This window comes from Scyliorhinus canicula, chromosome 14 (genome assembly GCF_902713615.1).
Source record: "Scyliorhinus canicula chromosome 14, sScyCan1.1, whole genome shotgun sequence".
Lineage (NCBI taxonomy): Eukaryota > Metazoa > Chordata > Chondrichthyes > Carcharhiniformes > Scyliorhinidae > Scyliorhinus > Scyliorhinus canicula.
Window position 1 is genome coordinate 98607521 of NC_052159.1, and position 21546 is coordinate 98629066.

At 45.7% G+C, this 21546-nt stretch overlaps 1 protein-coding gene across 2 annotated transcripts in view; it reads right to left on the minus strand.

The window, feature by feature from the left end:
* LOC119977581 (phospholipid scramblase 2-like) overlaps positions 1–21546 on the minus strand; it is a 111675-nt gene that overhangs the window by 28547 nt on the left and 61582 nt on the right. For both annotated transcript variants that reach the window (XM_038818681.1, XM_038818682.1), the window contains exons 4-6: positions 20439–20599; positions 19272–19314; positions 15037–15257 (exon numbers count right to left, since the gene is read on the minus strand). In XM_038818681.1, coding sequence (XP_038674609.1) covers positions 15037–15257; positions 19272–19314; positions 20439–20599 — 425 coding nt within the window. The remainder of the gene's footprint in view (positions 1–15036; positions 15258–19271; positions 19315–20438; positions 20600–21546) is intronic.

Below are 21546 nucleotides of genomic sequence, written 5' to 3' on the forward strand. Positions count from 1 at the left end.
CCTGTCAGCCGAGGCACGCCAGGCCTTTGACGGCATCAAGGAGGACATCGCCAAAGCTGCCATGCGGGCGGTGGATGAATCAACTCCCTTTCAGGTTGAGAGCGACGCCTCCGAGGTAGCTCTAGCAGCCACTTTAAATCAGGCAGGGAGGCCCGTTGCATTTTTCTCCCGTACCCTATCCGCTTCAGAACTCCGATACTTCTCAGTCGAGAAGGAAGCACAAGCCATCGTGGAGGCTCTTCGTCACTGGAGGCACTACCTCGCAGGTAGGAGGTTCACCATCATCACCGACCAACGATCGGTTGCCTTTATGTTTGACAACTCACAAAGGGGCAAAATTAAAAAATGATAAAATCCTTCGGTGGAGGATCGAACTCTCCACCTATAGTTACAATATGAAATATCGCCCAGGGAAGCTCAACGAGCCCTCGGATTCCCTATCCCGCGGGACATGTGCCAGCGCGCAGATCTGCCATCTGAAAGCCATCCACGTGGACCTCTGCCATCCAGGGGTCACCCGGCTCGCCCACTACATCAGAGCCCGAAACCTGCCTTTCTCCAACGAGGAGGTAAAAGCGGTCACCAGGGACAGCCCGATCTGTGCGGAGTGCAAACCGCACTTCTATAGACCAGACAGGGCCCACCTGGTCAAGGCTTCTAGGCCCTTTGAACGCCTTGCGATCGATTTCAAAGGGCCACTCCCCTCCACTAACAAGAACATTTATTTCCTCAATATCATCGACGAGTTCTCCCGATTCCCTTTTGCCATTCCATGCCCTGATATGACCTCCCACACAGTTATTAGGGCCCTGCATAGTGTCTTCACCCTGTTCGGTTTCCCCAGCTGCGTGCACAGCGACCGGGGTTCGTCCTTTATGAGCGACGAGCTGCGTCAGTACCTGCTTGACAAGGGCATCGCCTCGAGCAGGACTACCAGCTACAACCCCAGGGGGAACGGACAGGTGGAGAGGGAGAACGCGACGGTCTGGAAGACCGTCCTACTGACCCTCCGGTCTAGAAAACTCCAAGTCTCCCAATGGCAAGAGGTCCTCCCAGACGCGCTCCACGCAATCAGATCCCTCCTCTGTACAGCTACAAATCAAACCCCTCACGAGCGACTCTTCAATTTTGCTGTGGGCACTACCACTGGAGTCTCACTTACGGCGTGGCTGAGGACACCAGGCCCAGTCCTCCTGAGGAAGCACGTCAGGGGGCACAAAACTGACCCCCTTGTTGAAAAGGTGCGCCTCCTCCATTCCAACCCCCAGTACACATTCGTGGAGTTCCCTGACGGTCGCCAGGACAAAGTATCCCTTCGGGACCTGGCACCTGCTGGATCCAGCCCCCCCCCCCCCTACTCCCACTGAGGAACCCCTTACCCCGTTCCCTATGCTGCCGCCCCCTCGCGCCCCCGATTCCGCAAGCTCACCTGACCGGTTCCACGCACCAGAACCAGCCCGCCCCCAGTCTCCGGTCAAGCCAGAGGTGTATAAAGTTCGGACGAGACCCGCCCCGGAGTCTGCCATCGTACCCCAGCTCTCAAGACCCACCCAGCCACCGCAAGAGGCTGCAACCCCGGTGCTCCGCAGATCGAAACGACCAATTCGTCCACCAGACAGACTAACTCTGTGAGCCACCACCCCCGCTGGACTCGATTTTTTTAACAGGGGGTGAATGTGGTGAATGTGATTCATACCGGATTATAATCTGTATATACATGTGTCTATATTGTATGTGCAGTTGCACCACCTGACTACCAGGGGAGTAGCTCTGGGAATGCTCGAGAATTGTACTGGGCTTCTCCCTTGGTTCCGCCCAGGACTCCTCCCCCTGGAGCTGCTGGTCAGCCAGCCAGTTCACCAAAAGTTCAATGGCTAACCGGCTGGCTCTGTTGTGAGTATATTAAAACCTCTATTCTAATCCTACAAGCACGTGTCCGTAGAATTGTTGGTTCCAACACCCGGTGATGCTCACATGCCTTGAAAGAATACAAAAATAATACTGCCATTGTAATTGGAAACTGCTTTTTCTATGTTGCCCAAAGAATTCAAATTATAATCTTTGTTTAATGTCCATTTCCTTCCACAATAATCAAAACCACTATCATATTAAAATTCCTCCCCTTTATATTTTAATCCTCTAATTATATAAGATAAAATTCCACTAGCATTTTGATTTTTCTTTGTACACAATTGCTCCATTTTAGTGATTGATAAACCTCTTTGATCCTTCACTGTTCTGAGCATTTTACCACTTAAACAACCCTCAGATATATTCATTTTGGCGTCACACTTGTGTTGAAATCCATCTTCCACAAGTTTACCCATTCAATTAATATATCAATGTCACTCTGTAATCTGATGCGCCTGCCTACAATACACCACCATAACCAGCTGGCTACGTGAGCAGATATTGGACACGCTCCAATTCATGGGGAGCAAAGTCTCATTTATTGAAGTGATTTTTGACGCAATGCAAGAGGAAATATGTGTCTAGAAACTTATAAAAACCCAACAGATCCTCATTAAAAGAATTTTGAAGCAATCTTGAAACAATTATTCAACTTTGCATTGTTACTTAATTACAGTTCACACCTTTAACTGCAGCAAAAACAGAGCATGCAAGCATCTTGAAAAATAGCTCACATTTACCATGCCTGTTAAAAAGGCAATGACCGGACGGACCCCTGTGGAACATTGAAGTGGCAATTTAAGCTGCACTTCTTGAAAAGAAGAATATTTGTCAGTGGCATCGGATTGCTGCTGACCTTTTGAAGTCTTTAAAAAAATTGTAGGATTATTTCTAGGGGTGTTTTCAATTATATTGCTATTGCATAGATGGAATGGTGAGAAACAAAGTTGGATAGGGTTTTGCAGCCCCATTAGAACTTGCCACTTTAGAAACTGATTCAGTTTGTGAGCCTTTGGAATACATAGCCAATATGAAGGAGGGTAAAGATCATGCAGACCCATCAGTTAACATTTATTGACATTTTCACTTGCTATTTATGCAGATGTAACAAAAACAGATTGAGCACTGAAATCTTTATTTCCTTCCATTTACCTAACAGTCTTTGAGAAACCTCAATCTACTGAATTCCATTTCAAGAGTCGAGATTTTATATTTATCCAGCGTTGGCAAAACTATTTTACTTCTGTACTCTCCAGCACATGCTTTCCCATTCTTTAAAATGAATGGGTAGAAAATTGTGGACTGACGCAGAGGCACAGAACATTCCAGCTGATTGGCAAAGCAAGTCGTGGAGAGCAAGTATGTACAATTGTGAAGCTGCTCCAGCATTGCTGGGTTAACTCTACAAACACATCACCGCAGAAGTCTCCGTGGGACCAATGACCCCCTCCAATTTCAGTCTCGACAACAACCAACCTAGAAATATAACAATAAGTGCTATAAAACATACTAATCATAGAATGTTTACTGCATAGGAGGCCATTCAGCCTGTCATATCTGTGCTGGCCTTCCAAAGGATTAATTCACCGAGTGCCCTTCACCTGTCTCTTCCCCATACCCTTGCAAATTGTTTCTTTGCAGATAATGATCAAATTTCCTGTTGATAGCCTCACTTGAACCCACCTCCATCACTCTTAGGCACTACATTCCAGATCCTCCCCATTCGCTGTGAGACAAAGTTTTTTCTTCTGTTGCCCTTGCTTCTTTTGACAATTACCTTAAATCTGTGCCAAACAGTTTCTCCCCATCTACTCTCTCCAGCCTCCTCATGATTCGGAATACCTCTACCAAACCTCTTCTCAACCTTCCCCGAGGAAAACAGTCGCAACTTCTCCAATCTTTACACGTTACTGGAGCTCCTTATCCCCAGAACCATTCTTGTGAATCCTTTCTAACGTTTTCACATCTTCAGCAACCTGACCCCAATTCCCACATCTTTAAATCACCTTGTACCATTCACATGCTCCCTTCATGCCCTCTTCACACTTGCCTCTCACCTGTTCCCTCTCCCTAGCCTTCCATCTGTTTTCTTAGTGCCTCAGATCTACCTTCAGCCCAATTTAGGTAGCGGCACAGGGGCTTGTTCCTTCTAAGCATGTTAAACACCCACATAGGTTTACTCAGCATGTGATCACTTAATTTTGAGGATCAATTTTGTGACTTTGTTTTTAAAAAAGCTTCAAAACTAAAAGCAGTAGTGTTTTGCAAATCAATGGGACATACAACGTAGGAATATGTCATTCGAGCCTGCTTCACCATCCAATAAAATCATGGCTGATTGGATTGTAGTCTCAACTGTACGTTCCTATCTGTATTTTCATAACCCTTGAATGAATCCAATAACCAGACCTCCCCTGCTCCCTCGGGAAGAGCATTCCAGACTGGTGATCATCTGAGAGAAAAAAATTCTCATCTTATTCTTAAAGGGAAACCCCCTATTCTTAAACTGTGTCCGCTGTGTCCACTCTTATCAATTCCCTCAGTATCAATAAGATCACCCTCATTCTTCCGAGCACCAACAGGTAAAGTACCAACCTGTTCAACCTTTCTTCATAGGATTAGTCCTTCATCCCAGGAATGGTTTTGTGAACCTTTACTGAACTGCTTCTAACAAACCTACTTTCCCAAAAAAAGGGGACCAAAATGGTGCACAATACTCGAGATGTGGTCTCACCAGTACCCTGTGGAACTGCAGTAAAACTTTCTTACTTCTATATTCCATTCCCTTTGTAATAAACAAGAAGATTCCAGTTGCCTTGCTAATCACTTTCTGTACTTGCATACAAACCTTTTGTGATTAAAGTGCCAGGATACCCACATCCCTCTGTCGCATTGAGTTTTGCAATCTCTTTCCATTTTAGCAGTACACTAGAAACATTCACATTTTCGCACATTATACTCCATCTGTAAAATTTTGTCTACTCACTTAACCAGTCTTTCTCCCTTTGTAGACTCTCTACCTAATCCTGACAACAACTTTCCTACCTAACTTGGTCTCATCAGCAAATTTAGCTACCATACAGGTGGCCCTTTCACCCAAGTTATTGACATAGACAGTAAAAGTCAAGGCCCCAGCATTGATCCCTGTGGCAGTCCGCTAGTTATAGCTTGCCAACCAGAAAAGGATACTGTGGAAGTGGATTACACTTATTGTCTTGTTTTAACCTTGCTGTCTGTATGTAATATTAAGGTTCTGAAATGTATCTGTGAAAAAGATGTTAAAAAGGTTGAGGGAATGAAATGAGAGCAGATCTCTGTATCTGTTAGTGCAGAGACAGCAAAGATGAGTGTGTAAAACCTTGTCAACTGAGACAAGGGACATTGGAATGTGAAAGAGCTGACTCAGGAGCACGAGAGGGAAGGAGATAAGGAAGTTGGACCTGATGGACGGATAGGATAAGAAAACCGTTAGCAGCAGCAGTATTAGTGATGTCATAGTCACCAGCCTACCTCGAGGATAATAATTCCATATAAGTACATGTTCTGGATCCTTGCCAAATCATTGGTGTATCTAGGAATTTAAGGGGACCACCTCAAAGCTGTGATTGTATAAAGGGACAGTCCGTACTCTGGGACTTTGGCACTTCTCGAAGGTGGTTCCCCGACTACTTAGAGATTTGTCCCGGCCGTGAATAAACGAATATTCGTTACTGACGTGTTCGAGTGTTTTACTTCTGGACTGACGAACGGCTATGTGAAAGCGCAATTCACATTTGGTGGCAGCGGTGGGATCTCCAGAGGTGTCTGCGCTACCCAACCGGCGTAATCGACTGAGCTCGTTCAAAGTAGAGGACGAATTTGGCCCCCAACGTGAGTAAAATGTTCTTTTCCACCTTGGTATTCGCCTACTACTAGTTTGATCGTTGCTCAGCCTTGTCGTTGGTTTGTCGAAAAGCCTCTGCGAGATCCAGGTCAGTCCAGCGAACCCGTTTTAAGGAGGGTAAGTGGCCCCTGCAGTTATCGTCACTAGGGGCAAGTCTGGGACTGCCGCCATAATTCCGGGCTGTGTTCTCTAGAATTTACAGGCGGGGTTCTTGGGACTGCTAGGAGACAATTCCGGGCTGTGTGCTCCAGACTATTAGGTAATTCTCGGGCAGTCTTCTCTAGACTACTAGGAAACGAGTGGAATTAGAATTCCACCATGGGTAACACCGTAGATACTTGTGATGACCCAGGCAGTGCGCTCCGGACTCTCTGTGAACAATACCCCAAACACTCAAAGCAACTCCGACAATTGTCGGGGGCCCTCCATAAAAACCTAGGCAAGGATAAATGGCCTCTGGGGGGACCTAAAGACTTGGGTCCTATCCTAGAGGCTCAACAGGTGATCTGGAAAAACAATCGCGGTTCCACCGCAAAGAAATTAATTGCTTTATGGAGGGAATACTGTCAGTCATTGAAAGATGCATCTACACTGGCTAGCTGGCAGGCTAATGCCTCAAAATTGGGCATTGGCCTCACCGAAGGGGGAATTGTTAAAACAGTAGAGGTCTTAAAAAAGGAATGTAAAGAACGAAAGAATGCTACTCCTACCCCGGCGCCAGTCAGCAATGCGAAGCAAGGTTGGGAGGACGGGGACGATGGGGATGAGGAACATCTGTTCAATTGTGGGGGACGTCGGAAGCCTCCACAGCCACCGCCTCTACCACCCCTCCCTAATGCACCGATCCAATTTATTATACCCCTCCCAAGTCAGAATCCATCACCTTATGCACCACCGCCGCCCCAACCAGCATATTCTAGCCCAGGTTCCTGCAGATGCACTATTCTTCTCCCTTGTAGACCTCCAACATGCCTTGTTCACTCTGCCACTCGATCAATCATGCCAATATCTTTTTGCATTCACTTATAATGGCCAACAGTATACTTGGACACGTTTGCCTCAAGGTTTTATTCACTCTCCCACTCTTTTCTCCCGCTGTCTCCAACACCAACTACAATCCCTCTCCTTCTCCCAAGGCTCCACTCTTGTTCAGTACGTCGATGATCTCTTGATCGCTAACCCTACTGAGGAGGGATGTCGGGCCGATACTCAACTTTTACTCAATTTTCTGGCCTCCCTTGGTTACATTGTCTCTCCCTCGAAAGTTATGATTGCTCAACCTACTGTTAAGTTCCTTGGTGTTAGGATATCTGCCACCTCTCGTTCCTTAGATCCAGACCGGATCCGCCCTATCTGCGATTTCCCACCCCCAACGACTGCCAAGCAGCTCCGTCAGTGGCTGGGCATGGTCAATTACTGCCGTCAGTGGATCCCGAATATTACTTTGGATTCCCGCCTCCTTACCCCTTACACCAATGAACCTGATACTTTTACCCTTTCCCCGGAGGCCGTACTGGCCTTTGACCGTCTCAAGGCGGCCCTCCTCCAGGCCCCTGCCCTTGGTCGACCCTTATACGATCGCCCTTTTCAGCTCTATTGCACAGTCCTTGCCGACTGCGCCACAGCTGTCCTGACCCAACGCCACGGCGACCACTGTCGCCCGGTCGCATACTACTCCTCTAAACTCGATCCGGTAGCCCTTGGCTATCCTATCTGTACCCAAATTCTTGCAGCTATCTACAACAGCCTGCAATCGGCTGCTAATATTACCCTCCAACAAGATATCACTGTCTATAGTTCCCATTCTGTTACAGCTCTTTTGGGACAGCTACAAACCCAACATCTCACGATGGCGCGTCAGAATAAATATGAGATTGCTCTCCTTAATAACCCGAAAGTCCAGTTTGCCCACTGCACCACTATCAACCCTGCTAACTTTTTGACGTATCCTCCCTCGGACAGGCTCGACCCAACTCACGACTGCCTACAACTGTTGCGAGAGGTCTCCTCGGTCCGAGACGACCTCTCCGACATACCCATCCCGGGTTCAGATTGTTCCTTTTTCACCGATGGTAGTTCTTCCATCGGCGAAAGGGGGGATAGACAATCTAGCTATGCAATCATCGATCAAGACGGTGACGTAGTGGAAGCAGCAGCATTTGAAGTTCCCTTTTCTGCCCAACAAGCAGAATTGTTTGCATTAATACGAGCATGCATATTGGCGAAGGGAAGGAAGGTTAATATTTATACAGATTCCCGATACGCCTTCGGGGTAGTACATGATTTCGGGCAATTATGGAAAAACAGAGGATTTCTAACCTCTGCTGGTACACCCATCTCACACCAGCAGTTAGTAACCCAGTTATTGCAGGCCCTTATGCTCCCAGACAAGATAGCGGTGAGAAAATGCGCAGCCCATACAAAAGGCACGGGACTGGTGGAAACGGGCAACAGGCAAGCGGACGAGAAGGCAAAAGAAATTTCTAAATCTGGCAAAATAACATTTATTGTCTTGTTTTAACCTTGCTGTCTGTATGTAATATTAAGGTTCTGAAATGTATCTGTGAAAAAGATGTTAAAAGGTTGAGGGAATGAAATGAGAGCAGATCTCTGTATCTGTTAGTGCAGAGACAGCAAAGATGAGTGTGTAAAACCTTGTCAACTGAGACAATGGACATTGGAATGTGAAAGAGCTGACTCAGGAGCACGAGAGGGAAGGAGATAAGGAAGTTGGACCTGATGGACGGATAGGATAAGAAAACCGTTAGCAGCAGCAGTATTAGTGATGTCATAGTCACCAGCCTACCTCGAGGATAATAATTCCATATAAGTACATGTTCTGGATCCTTGCCAAATCATTGGTGTATCTAGGAATTTAAGGGGACCACCTCAAAGCTGTGATTGTATAAAGGGACAGTCCGTACTCTGGGACTTTGGCACTTCTCGAAGGTGGTTCCCCGACTACTTAGAGATTTGTCCCGGCCGTGAATAAACGAATATTCGTTACTGACGTGTTCGAGTGTTTTACTTCTGGACTGACGGACGGCTATGTGAAAGCGCAATTCACAATACAATATCCTGACTCACTGCTTTTTTGTTAGCTAACCCGCCCTTTACCCTGTGCAAGTTATCCCCTACACAATGAGCTCTTGTTTTGTGTAATAAGCTTTGATCTAACAACTCTTTTGGAAATCCAAGTATAACTACTTCCACAGATTTCTCTTTATCCATCTTGCATGTTACTTCCTCTAAGAGCTCTAATAAATTAGTTAAATATGATTTATTTTTCACAAAACCACGTCGACTCTGCCTGATTCCATTATGAACTGCCCTGCTATAAATATTCTTAAAATGAATTCTTGCAATTTCATCGTGACAAATGTACCGGCACAATCTACAATGTAATGTGCCCACAGTCCCAGTATATTGATCGTTACTCAATACTGCTAAATTGTAAGAAATTTAATATTCTTTGACATTTATACTTTTTTTTGAAAAGATTTTAAAAACACTTTTAAAATACAATGTGTTATAGCTGCTGGATAGAGTCACAGAATTTACTTATATAGTAATGTGAAAACAAATGTTAGGTACCTGATTTGGTATGAAAATCAGCAAGATTTAAATCATTAGTTATTAGCCCTGATAGCTTGATTGTTCATTCTCCATCTCCTTTGCTATTCAGTGTGCATTCTATAAGCTTTGTGGAGATATTTCTGGAGATTTTGGCAGGATCTCATTGGAAACAACGTTGCAGTTTGAATCAGATTCTAATGAACCTGAAAGAAGTATTTGCTTGTTTTGTCAGATATAGAAACAGTGCTTCCAAGTCAGATCCTTGCGTTAACTGTACTTCAGCAAATGAAAGGAGGAAGCTGCTGTGACTGCACAGAAGCAGGCTGGAATCAATGGTCACTAATTTACAGGGTGTAGGAGATGAAGTAGCCCAGGCCTCACATCAGAGTGGTGATGCAAACCTGCCATTCTCATCATTGTCTGTGGGGCTTTTCTGGGTATATAAATGGCTGACAGGTTAACCTGGAAGTCGCTGTGTTTCAAAATAATTTATTCGTTGCAAAGTGCTTGAAGTCATTTTCAAGAGCGGGATAAAAAAAAACGATATAATATATATGAAAATCTGTCTTTAAGTTTTATTCCATTGTTTTTATTAAAGCCACATTTTAAAAAAAATCTGTATTAAAGATGTGGTTGAAGGAGTCAAAGGAATTAGCCGCAGGTTTACGTGTGACACCAGGTGATTGCCGATGTTAGCAATCAGATCTAGACCTAACTGACAAATATGTGGATTAACCTTACCCATGGGCATGATGTTACATTTAAGTCATGCATGTCTATTCTCTGTAGGTTGCCAAATGAAAGCATACTGTGAAAAAGATCAAAATGGTATATTGAACCCTTGAAAGCTTAAACCAGTGCTGGAAATGTTATGTTGGACAGAAAGAGAAAATGCTGGAAAATCTCAGCAGGTCTGGCAGCATCTGTAGGGAGAGAAAAGAGCTAACGTTTTGAGTCCAATAACTCTTTGACAAAGCTTTGACAAAGAGTCATCGGACTTGAAATGTTAGCTCTTTTCTCTCATCTGTACATCTGTGCCGGAGGTCTTGCTGTTTTTTTAGGTGTCAGTCAGCTTTTTCGAGAACACGGCAGACTGGTCGTCGTCGAACCAGTCTTGGTGTTTCCTGGTCCAGAGACTGAGTGTCTCCTCGCAGATGCTGACCATGGTGACATTTTGGGCAGACCAGGCGCTGTGGGCATTCTGCGACTCTGGTTCATTGGTCCTCGGCAGGTTGGCTGTGAGGCACCAGCTGAGTAGGCCTTTCTTCTCAGGGTCTTTGAGTCCAGCGATATGGAGATGTGGCAGAGATTTTTCTGCCTCTGCCGGTTTGGGACCAGGTTAATGGAGATGACAGAGGGGGTCAGTCCAGCAGTCATTGGCTCTGGTACTGGTGCATCTTTGCAGTCCCGAACATCAAACGATGTTAGGTACCAGTGCTTATCCCTCTGGTGGAACAGGGTGTTTTGTTATGACAAAGTCATGTTCTACACATTTCATCAGGAGAACTCTATTGGAGTTTGTTTTCCCTACACCTTTCCTGCCTGATGTGTCTTGGGACACATGGCAGCTGGGAGTAGAATGCCTCTTTTGTCTTGTCTGTTACATCTAGGATTAGGACGTAGGCATTGATGGCTGCGATATGCTGCTTCTGGGCCAGAGTGAGCCCTAGGGTCATGAAGCATTCACTTACCCATGAGGGGATTCATGAAGACCTCCAACAAATTTTACGGCGAAGTCGACCCCATAGAGATGACATTCTGCTTCTGGTTTGCCTTTCCAGAAGGTGTATTGTTCTTTCAGCTGGCTTTCTACTGCCAGTCATGTCTCACTCAGGGCACCAGTGTCAATGCTGTCACGCTGAGTTCCCGAGCTATGATGGCGATGTTTCATGCCCCAATGTAATGTTCTCCTAAAGACCGAGTAGTGGTTTTACATTCTGGGTAACTATATGAAACTTGAAACTGCCCTATGTGCGGTGGAGGGTTGCTATGCCTAGAGTGCGGATGGTTTGTCCGCCATAAGCCACAAAGTCCGCCTGGGTGCTGTGGTCTGTTGCTGCATATGGATCTAGTTCCTACAGCATTCAGCTGGATAATACATTGCACTTTGCTCCAGTGTCAATCTTTACAGTTAGTTTTACGTGACTACTAATTATGTTGAAGGTGGTAAAGTTCCCACCCTTTTCTGTGACTGCATCGACTCTCTTGCAATGGAGAGAGTGTTGTTGGAAGCTCTGTAGCTTTTCTGCTTCAGCTGAGCTCCAATTCGTTCATTTTACTGATGCTCCTGCCATGGAGGTCCGACCAGCTGCTATGTTCCGGATGGCAGGAAAAGCCTGTCGAGGTTTTTATCTGCAGCCCTTAGTGAAGTGATTCCATTTCCCACATTTGTTGCATCTCTTGCCATATGCAGGACAAACTTTCTGTTTGGAGGGAGCTGACCACTGTAGTTGGAGCAGGGCGCTCCCTGACTGTGACTATTTTGGTTCATTTAACCTATAGGTACTAATGGCTGTTTGTAATATTGGGTCTGTCTCCCACAGTAGCTGCTTGTGTATTAAACTCATTATGAAGTCCACAAACTTTGATCCCAGACTAGTTAATCAGTGAGGGATCCTGACATTTCTTTGGCAATATTTTCAGGGTAGCTGCAAGATTGTATTGATGCATCCACTCTTTGGATTGTTGAACTGAACGGATGTCTATCTAGGTCTTCTAGGATGATGTTTTTTACTTGGAGACAGATCATCTCAAATTTTTGGGGATTATTTCAGGGTGCTCTTATTCCTTCTCCATTTGGAAAACAAACTACTCATTTTTTCAATGGCCCTGGAGACTGCTAAGTTTAAGCTTATACCTTTTTTGACTTGTCAGGTAATGCAGCACCACAGTAAGTATGCCACTCCTTCAAAAACTTTTCCCTACTATCCCCAATATTTTCATCAAAGACGAATCGATGCGGCAAAGGTTTTGAGCCAGATTACCAACTTCTGACACCATGTTGTGGGTTTCTGAATCACTGACAGCAAGAGCTTTCAACAAAGAGTATTTTATTCACTAACTCAGCAGATACTTCAACACACTTGTGTTCTGCCCACACACCCGGGGATAACCCGTATTCCCACCACATGACCTCTTTTGTAGCCATGTCATTGTGTTCTCACGTGATCATTCAGTCCACAGGCAGCATCAATGATGGTAATGCCATTGATTGACATGGGGAGATTCTCTCTTCTTGGAGATGGTCATTATCTGGAACTTAAGTGGCAATTAATATTCGCGCCACACGTCATTCCCAAGCCGGAATGCTGTCTAAGCCTTTCTGCATCTCAACACAAACTGCGCGAGTATCTGAAGAGTGGTGAACAATACTGAACACCGTGCAATGAACATCTCCCTTCAGAGCCTATGATGGAGGGAAGGTGATTGACGAAGCAGCCGAAGATGGTTGGGCCTAGAACCCTGCACAACCCTTGCAGCAATACCCTGCGACTTAGATGACTGGACTCAACGTCCACAACCATCTTCCTTTTGGTAAGAAGTCTTACAACACCAGGTTAAAGTCCAACAGGTTTGTTTCAAACACTAGCTTTCGGAGCACTGCTCCTTCCTCAGGTGAAGGAGCAGTGCTCCGAAAGCTAGTGTTTGAAACAAACCTGTTGGACTTTAACCTGCTGTTGTAAGACTTCTTACTGTGCTCACCCCAGTCCAACACTGGCATCTCCACATCAGATCTTCCTTTTGGCTAGTTATGACTTCAATGTGTAGAGTTTTCTCCAATTCCCATTAACTTCAGTTTTGTTAGTGCTCCTTTATACCACACCCAAGTCAAATACTGCCTTGATATCAAGGGTTACCACACACACCTCTTCTCTTGAATTGTACTCTTTTGTCCATGTTAGTGTAAGGCTGTAATAAGATCAGGAGCTGAAGGACTCTGGCAGAACCCAAACGGAATATCAGTGAGCAGATAATTGCTGTGCAAATGACGCTTTTGAGCAGTGCCAACAACACCTTCCATCACTTTGCTGACAATTGAGATTTGACTCAGGGAACAGTAATTAGCCAGATTAAAATTTGTTCTGGTTTTTGTGGACATAACATCTGGGCAATCTTCCACATTGTTAGGTAGAAGCCAGTGTTATAGCTGCACTGGAGCAAGTTGGCTTGGCTCGGAGCTAGGTTAGCTCCGGCACACAAGTCTTCCCTTCTACAGATGGGATGTTGTCATGGTCCATAGCCATTTGTGGTATTCAGGACCGTTTGATATCAGAAAGAATATATTTGAATTGGCTGAAGACGGTCATCTGTGATGTTAGGGACCTCAGGAGGAAGCTGAGATGGATCATCTACTTAGCACTTCTGGATGGAAATGATTGTTAATTATTCGGCCTTATATTTTGCACTGATGTGCTGGGCTCTGCCATTGTTGAGGACATCGAAGTTTGTGGAACCTGGATATCAGGGTGGCATTCATAGAACATAGAACAGTGCAGCACAGAACAGGCCCTTCAGCCCTCGATGTTGTGCCGAGCAATGATCACTCTACTCAAACCCACGTATCCACCCTGTACCCGTAACCCAACAACGCCCCCCTTTAACTTTACTTTTTTAGGACACTACGGGCAATTTAGCATGGCCAATCCACCTAACCCGCACATCTTTGGACTGTGGGAGGAAACTGGAGCACCCGGAGGAAACCCACGCACACACGGGGAGGACGTGCAGACTCCGCACAGACAGTGACCCAGCCGGGAATTGAACCTGGGACCCTGGAGCTGTGAAGCATTTATGCTAACCACCATGCTACCGTGCTGCCCCATTCAGACTGGTTGTAATAGAAAGTAGTGGAATCAGCATCAATTAACCTCCCTATCAAGGTACATTGAAGCCAAAGCTGATGTTTCTATATGACAGTGCGCAATAAGAAAAATCAGTAAAATCAGCAGACGTGACAAATCAACCTTGAAGAGCACCTTAGCACTGGAGCTCATTCCTATTCCATAAATCGGGGTCAGAGGTCCAATGGTTCAGTTCTGACAAAGTTGTTCTTGTCCATAAGATTAACCTCATTGTTCTCTCCTGGCTTGAGGAAAATTCCCTGTATTTTGCTTTTAGATTTCCATCATCTGCAGCTCTCTTGTTTTTTGGACAAATAGCTTTGATTGACGATCGATCTTCTGAACGTTTGTGCTAGAGTTTTGTCACGGTTCCAGAGCCAATGTTAAGCAACTTAAGCATTTATAACAATCTCTAGAGTCAGGTTCCTGTTTGTATCAAAATGCAGCAGAAGGTCTTTCTTGACAGAATGTGCAGGCCCAATGAATAAACTGCATCAATATTGAAGCTGCAGTAGGCATAATATAACAATTTGGGAGACAAGCCTATAAATAAGTATTCTACATGACGGTAGGGTATATAAACTAATTGCAGTTTGTTTTAATGCACGTATATGGTATTAAAAGCTATACATATTCCTTGTGATTATGAGGTTTGAAATCCAAAATCGGCACGTAAACTTTTAAAATCTAAGAAAACAGGCCTTTATACTTTGATCCTGGATCATTTTCATCTACTCTTGCATGTATAGCCAATAACTTTTAAGGAAGGTCTGTGAATAGAAACATTTTTAGACACAAACATTAATTCAATTTTTATGCACATACCTGATGCAGACAACAAGGACAGCAACATGATCCACATCCTAGAGGACGCACAAGGTGCATAATAATGTGTCCTACATTATCCAAAATCTTGATGACAAATGCTCGATTAGACCCACAACATAGTCGGTTGCAGAATTCACTGTCTTCAACTGCATAGTAAACTCTCTGCCCCAAGCTATTCTTTAGTTCATACTTGTTTTTGGTCTCGAATCCTGTTAAAGCTGAAAAACAAAATAACTTACTTTAAAACACAGCATATTGTAAACATAAAAAGCTCTTGGTAACCTAGGATGTCTAAATTGAAGCACCATACAACAGGTTTGAACTCAGAAATCATGAATACATAGGGCGCCATTCTCTCCCAAATGGAAACAGAATGTTCGCGCCATCGTGAACAACGTTGCGTTTCATGACGGCACGAAACGGGCACGGGGACTACCAATTCTGGCCCCCATACGGGGCCAGCATGGCGCTGGAGCGTTTCACATCACTCCAGCCTCCTTTCCCGGCGCCAAATGGGCGCCGCGCCAACCCGTGCATGTGCAGTTGGGCCCTGCCAACCCGCGCATGTGCGAGGGACTTTCTCAACCCGCCGGCCCCGACGCAACATGGCGTAGGGGTTCAGGAGCCGGCCGGGTAATAAAGGCCGGGGCTGGAGAGGCCGGCCCACTGATCGGTGGGCCCCAATCGTGGGCAGACCCCATCTGAGGCCCCCCCGGTGAAGGAGCGCTTCTCCCCGCCCCACAGGCTGCCCCCCCAACCCTTCGCGCAAAGTTTCCGTCGGCAGCTACCAGGTGTGAACGGCGCCGGCGGGACTCTGCCGTTTCCACGTGGCCACTCAGCCCATCAAAGCCAGAGAATCGGCAGCCCAGCCATGGACAGTGGCCCGCCACCGGCAAATGCGCCGGCGCAAATGGCTCCGATTCTCCACTCCTCGGAGAACCACCTGCTGGCATCGGACCGGCGCCGTGGGAAAAATGGCGCGAACGGTGATTCTACCATATGGCGCGGCATGGGAGACTCGCGCCCATAATATCTGTAAATGAATTAATAATGCAGTTAAGGGACTGGAAGACTCCATTAACCTCTGAAAGCTGACAGTGTGTTCCAGTCCAGATAAACCCCTCTGCTCCCTCAACCACCCATTTATCCCCAATCTTACCCTCTCCCAACTCATCCGGGAGTAGCAGTTGCTCCACTAAGATGTACTCCAGCAGCCTGGAAAATGTCCTCTATTCCTTTTGCACAAAGTTCCTCACCTGCTATTTCTAAAGTCACTCCTCCTCAGCAACTCAAACCTTTCCTGCAACGAATCCAGACCTACAAACTGCTCTTTCTCTTCTCTCTTCTCTATTATGGTCACAAGTAGTGTAGGCTTACATTAACAGTGCCATTAACACTGCAATTAAGTTACTGTGAAGAGTCCCTCGTTGCCGCACTCCGGTGCCTGTTTGGGTAACAGAATGGCCAATTTACCTAACAAGCACGTCTTTCAGGTCTTGTGGGTGGAGCACCAAGAGGAAACCCATGCAGACACGGGGAGAACGTGCAGACTCCGTACAGAGTGTGACCAAGCCAGGAATCAAACCCAGGTCCCTGGCGTTGGGTGCGGGGGGCGGAGAATTGTCATCGAACCGGAAATTCATTCACCAGCAAACAAGCCAGATAACCCAATATGGGTGCCATCTTGAAAAGGCGCCCAAATTACTGACCCACTATTGAAGAAAGAAATGGACCTCCTGAAAAAGATGGATCCCAGGAACATTGAGGCTGGAGGTAGGGCCTCTTCAAGGACAATGAATCTGGAAGATCGATCTGCAAATGCTCTCCCCACCCAATGTTGTGGTGTTCGGATGTCCAGGGTTGCTGGTAACCTCCATTCTGGAATCCAGAGGCAGCCCCAGGCATTGTTCAGATAAGTCCGGACATCTGCACACCACGTTGTTCCAGATGTGTTTTCCACCAGTATTTATGTTTCCCACTGGAGACACGGAGAATCAGATGTGCATAGTAGGACCTTCAGCCGCAGTTAATTAGCGGGGTGCAAATCAATTTCACACTGGCAACCAACTGATTTTCCGATCCACCATGGTGGACACCAGCGGATGCTCCATGGGAAATCCACCCCAGCGTAAAAGCAATTTTTGGGCCTTCTGCCAAAACCTAGTGCCCCCCCCCCCCCCCATTAAACCCACTGGTGGGAGCATGGGAGAATTCTGGTGAACCATTTCAGATTGACATCCTTTTGTCAGAACAGGCAAATTTAGGAGATGTAACAGGCTTTAAGCAAGTGCAGAAGCAGAGAAAGAACAAACAGGAATGTTTATGAGAGAGTGGAAGACAGGAGAGATTAGCTAACAAGAAGGGATGATGAAGAAATGAGAAAGGAAATACTTGGTGCACTGAGGACCCGGCTAGACAGTCTACGTGTGCTGAAGAGAACTTGAGAAAGCTTTGATTGAGTAAGTTACTGGAAAGAGGAATTGTTTGTTGCCTTGGGAAACTTGTCAGAAGGCCTGTGTTCAATGTAGCTCAGAGGAGAAATCAGCCATAACTTGGCACAGGGCTATCCGCAAAACATCTTTTTCCAACATGCACCAGTGGACAGCTCCATCAACACACTAATGGAGCCAACCAAGATTAGTACTGATGGTTGAGGCCTCAGCTTCCATTGCAGAAAAGCAGTGTCCACTTAACATCTGAGTACTGCATGGAAGCTCAGAGTGCTGCCACCATGGTTTTGGATACAGCTTCCAAGGTGTCACAGCTCTCCCGCAAGCTGTTCTCTTAGTGATCCTCTGCAGATGTGTTCTTCCACTGACAGCCTTTCTCTCCCTCCTTGAGGCCTGTCCTGTTCATTCTCCCAGTCATGCTCAATGCCAGGATGAAGGCTTACCCATGTCTGGGAGCAATTGGGTTGAGCACAGGCCTTTACTCACAAATTGACCACTCCCTGTAGACCATTAAAACTTTAACCAACTAGAATCCAACCTTCAGAATTGTGGAGCAGAGTCTTGGCCCTTTCCCACTTATTACGGGTTATCTTCTCCTGCGGGACCAAAGAGAGGGCATTGTGAGCCGCACGCTTGATGGGTCAGGGTGGCATGTTTGGGTACTGCATCTGGACATGAAAGGGCTAGGATGGTGGGTGCTGGTGTGTTCTGAGGTGCAACCGCAAAGATCGAATATGGGAAGAGTGCGAGGTGTCAGCCAATGATTTGTGGGGGTGACAGGCGGGACTGATGCTAGGAGAGGTGGTACTTACCCTTGCAGCTTGGTGGAGGTAGTTGGTCTTCTTGGATGCCGGTCTTCCCCGTCATGCTGCCCACACTGACAGCCACTGCACTGCCTCCCAAACGATATTAGTGACCTGCTGCTGGTCCTTCAACCTTCTCAGGGAACAGGATGTCCCAGCCCGCATTGACAGCGTCGAGAAGACTGGCCAGGTCGGCAGCCCCAAAGCAAGGAGCAGGCTTGCGCGCTTCCATGCTTGTGTGTTGACTGAATGGAAAAGCAGCTCCCTCTTGTTAGCGGTGAGACGTTGAGGCACGAGTCTGGTGAATCAAAACGAGAAGATAGCCAGTATTGGCGGGAAGCCCGTGGGGGCTTCTTTCCGGCACCAAGTGCTGTTAAATACGTGCTAACAAGGCCGTTGTGAAACACCCTGCCAATCGTACCCAAAATGACATTTTAACTCGGGCCGGTAGTCTCCCAACCGAAGAATTCCAGCCATTATCTAGACAGTGCCAAACATTGTTCAGCTTAACTTTTAAAATAACAGACTTTCAGGGCGGTTGTGCATCGATTCACCATGGTCCCTACCCTCCCTTAGGTCCCCAATTCTTTCCCACCAAAGAAATCGCTGACATACCTTCGTCTGGCATCCATGACACTTTTCCTGGGGACTCCATGTAGCCCCAGTAACAGCCACTACTTGCTCCTGGCATTGCCAGAACAACTCGCAAGGGCAGAGCTTCCTTTTCCCGAGGAGGTAGAAGTCCCACGCTCACTTCATGAAGACCTTCCCCAGCTGACCCCAGCGTATTATCGTAGTGAGGCAGCCTATATTTTTTAAGTCAGTCAGTTTGTGACCGATGTTTCTACAGGAGGTGGGGGTGCGAGCAAACATGCCACCGCACCATCCCCCCCCCCCCCCCCATCCCACCACGATCACCACCACCACCAGCCACCAAAATCCAGCCATAAGTCACAAAATATATTTAAAATTACCTCACCTTCAACAAGTTCAACAATTTGATGAACAAGTAATTGGTCGATCTGTGGGGGAAAGAATGATTCCAATTCAGTGTTTGACAGTTCCCAAAGAGCTTAATTATTGAAAACTCATTTTCCCACACATTATATAAAGTACAGTTAGTGCACAGAATTAACTGTTGACATGTAGATACCCTTTCCTTTAAATAAAGCTTCCAATTCATTTTTAATGTCAATTGTCATGCAATGGACCCTGATTATTTTAACACAAAGTAGTGTGACCATGAGTTTATGTGGTAAATTGACCTATTGACAAGGACTTGCATAACCTTCTGTACATACCTCTCATCAGGGAACACAAATCATGTACACTTGCACAGCCAAAGAAAAATACTTTTAAATTGCTCTCCGTTGCAACAACTGAATTTCCGGTCTACAGCCTACTTTAAGGTTCAGATTAGAAAATAAATGTGAAAACTCCCAACTGCTGTTTGCTTGCATTCCATGAGGGTAGTTAGCAACTGGCCTGTCTGTCCAAACTAAACCAATCACAGGTCACTCAGCAACATTTTACCCTGACACTTTCCACAGATGAAAGCCTTCGCTTGTCTCAGTATTTAAAAACAAGCTCCAAAATTCAGGCAATTTGTGCAATAAATCAAGGGAATGTATGACTGAAAAATATATCACTAATGAGTCAAGACATTGAAAATGAATTTACTTTTCACGTGAATTATGTTGTGTTGTAAACATTAGTGCTGATTAAAGTAAGAGATGTTGGTACTGGGGATCTCTCACACATTTATGGCTGCATTTGAACCAACAATCCAGACAAAAGTCAGTGTCCAACCACCATCTCCCCCATGTCCTTCCAGGAGCTGTATTTCTATTGTGCTCAATTTATTTTGAGCGCATGAAATGAAAATCGCTTATTGTCACGAGTAGGCTTCAATGAAGTTACTGTGAAAAGCCCCTAGTCGCCATATTCCGGCGCCTGTCCGGGGAGGCTGGTACGGGAATCGAACCGTGCTGCTGGCCTGCTTGGTCTGCTTTAAAAGCCAGCGATTTAGCCCAGTGAGCTAAACCAGCCTCTTTTCGTGCTTTACAGAAGTATATGTAAAAAGTAATGGTAGGTAATGCTCCCAAGCTTTAACCGTGAATTAAGAACATAACAATCATTTGCTTACCGTTGTGAGGTACTCTAATCCGGGCGGACAGTTAGAATTAGGAGCTGGTGTTTGCATCCACTGGACTTGGGGCTGAGGTGGTGGCCCAACTGCTTGATGAGTGAGCATAGGAGCACTGGATGGAGGGTAGACAGCATACCCTGGCTGAGGGGCATAAGGACCTGCTCACAAATAAATGCATTCACATGCACAAAGAGAGACAAAGATAAAGAAAAGATCAGTGCAATTTCCTGTTGTAGTCCTCCCTAAGGATGCAGCAACACTCAGGAGCGGCGCATGCCTCAAATGTAATTCACACTTCCTCCAGAGACATTGAAATAGAGTTATTCCAAATGATTCTACTTGCAAATTAGATGCTTAGCCCTTTTCAATAATGTTCCTGCTGGCCCCTCTCGTAACTGACTGTATGTTCATCAGCGAGTGACAAGCAAATTCATTGAATGAATGAGCGAGGTTCAACTTTGTAAATAAAGCATCAAATCAGCTGGTAGAGCTGTTTGCCATCATGGCAGTGCTGATTTGTAAGCTCTTGATGCACAGGATATACAACACATATAATTATTCATGTTTAGGTCAGACATCTTAATGCGTAAACAGTACATGTTTATGACTATAAACCTAGTGAGCTAGCTAGCAATTGTAGGAGTTTAGGATCATGAAATGGGCAATTTAAAATCACACAGAATGTGGAATGACAGGCCGAGCAAGGATGCTGTAGTGTTCTTCAGCTGCTGTTCTTGTTAAGAATCTTCAGAATCATCTATATTCCAGGGAATACAATGTTAAATATACATTAATTGTGTTTAATTGCATGCAGATGATTGATATAAATTGGGACCACTTATTTCCTTATAAATGGAAACAGATAAACTGTGGTTTTGCGGTTAGACAGTGTATGATTATAATAGTTATCTCTGTAACAACTGGCTTCAGTTCTATCCCTCACCACCTGACTTTCCAGATTATAACATACAATGCCAGTTTGTGTGATGGAATGGAGCTATAGTCATAGGGCTGGATTTGATAGAGCTCACTGGGCCAGAAATCTTGGTGACTGGGCCCATTTAGCCACTGTCTGCTTTTGCCTCTGACCTGACCCACCTTCATT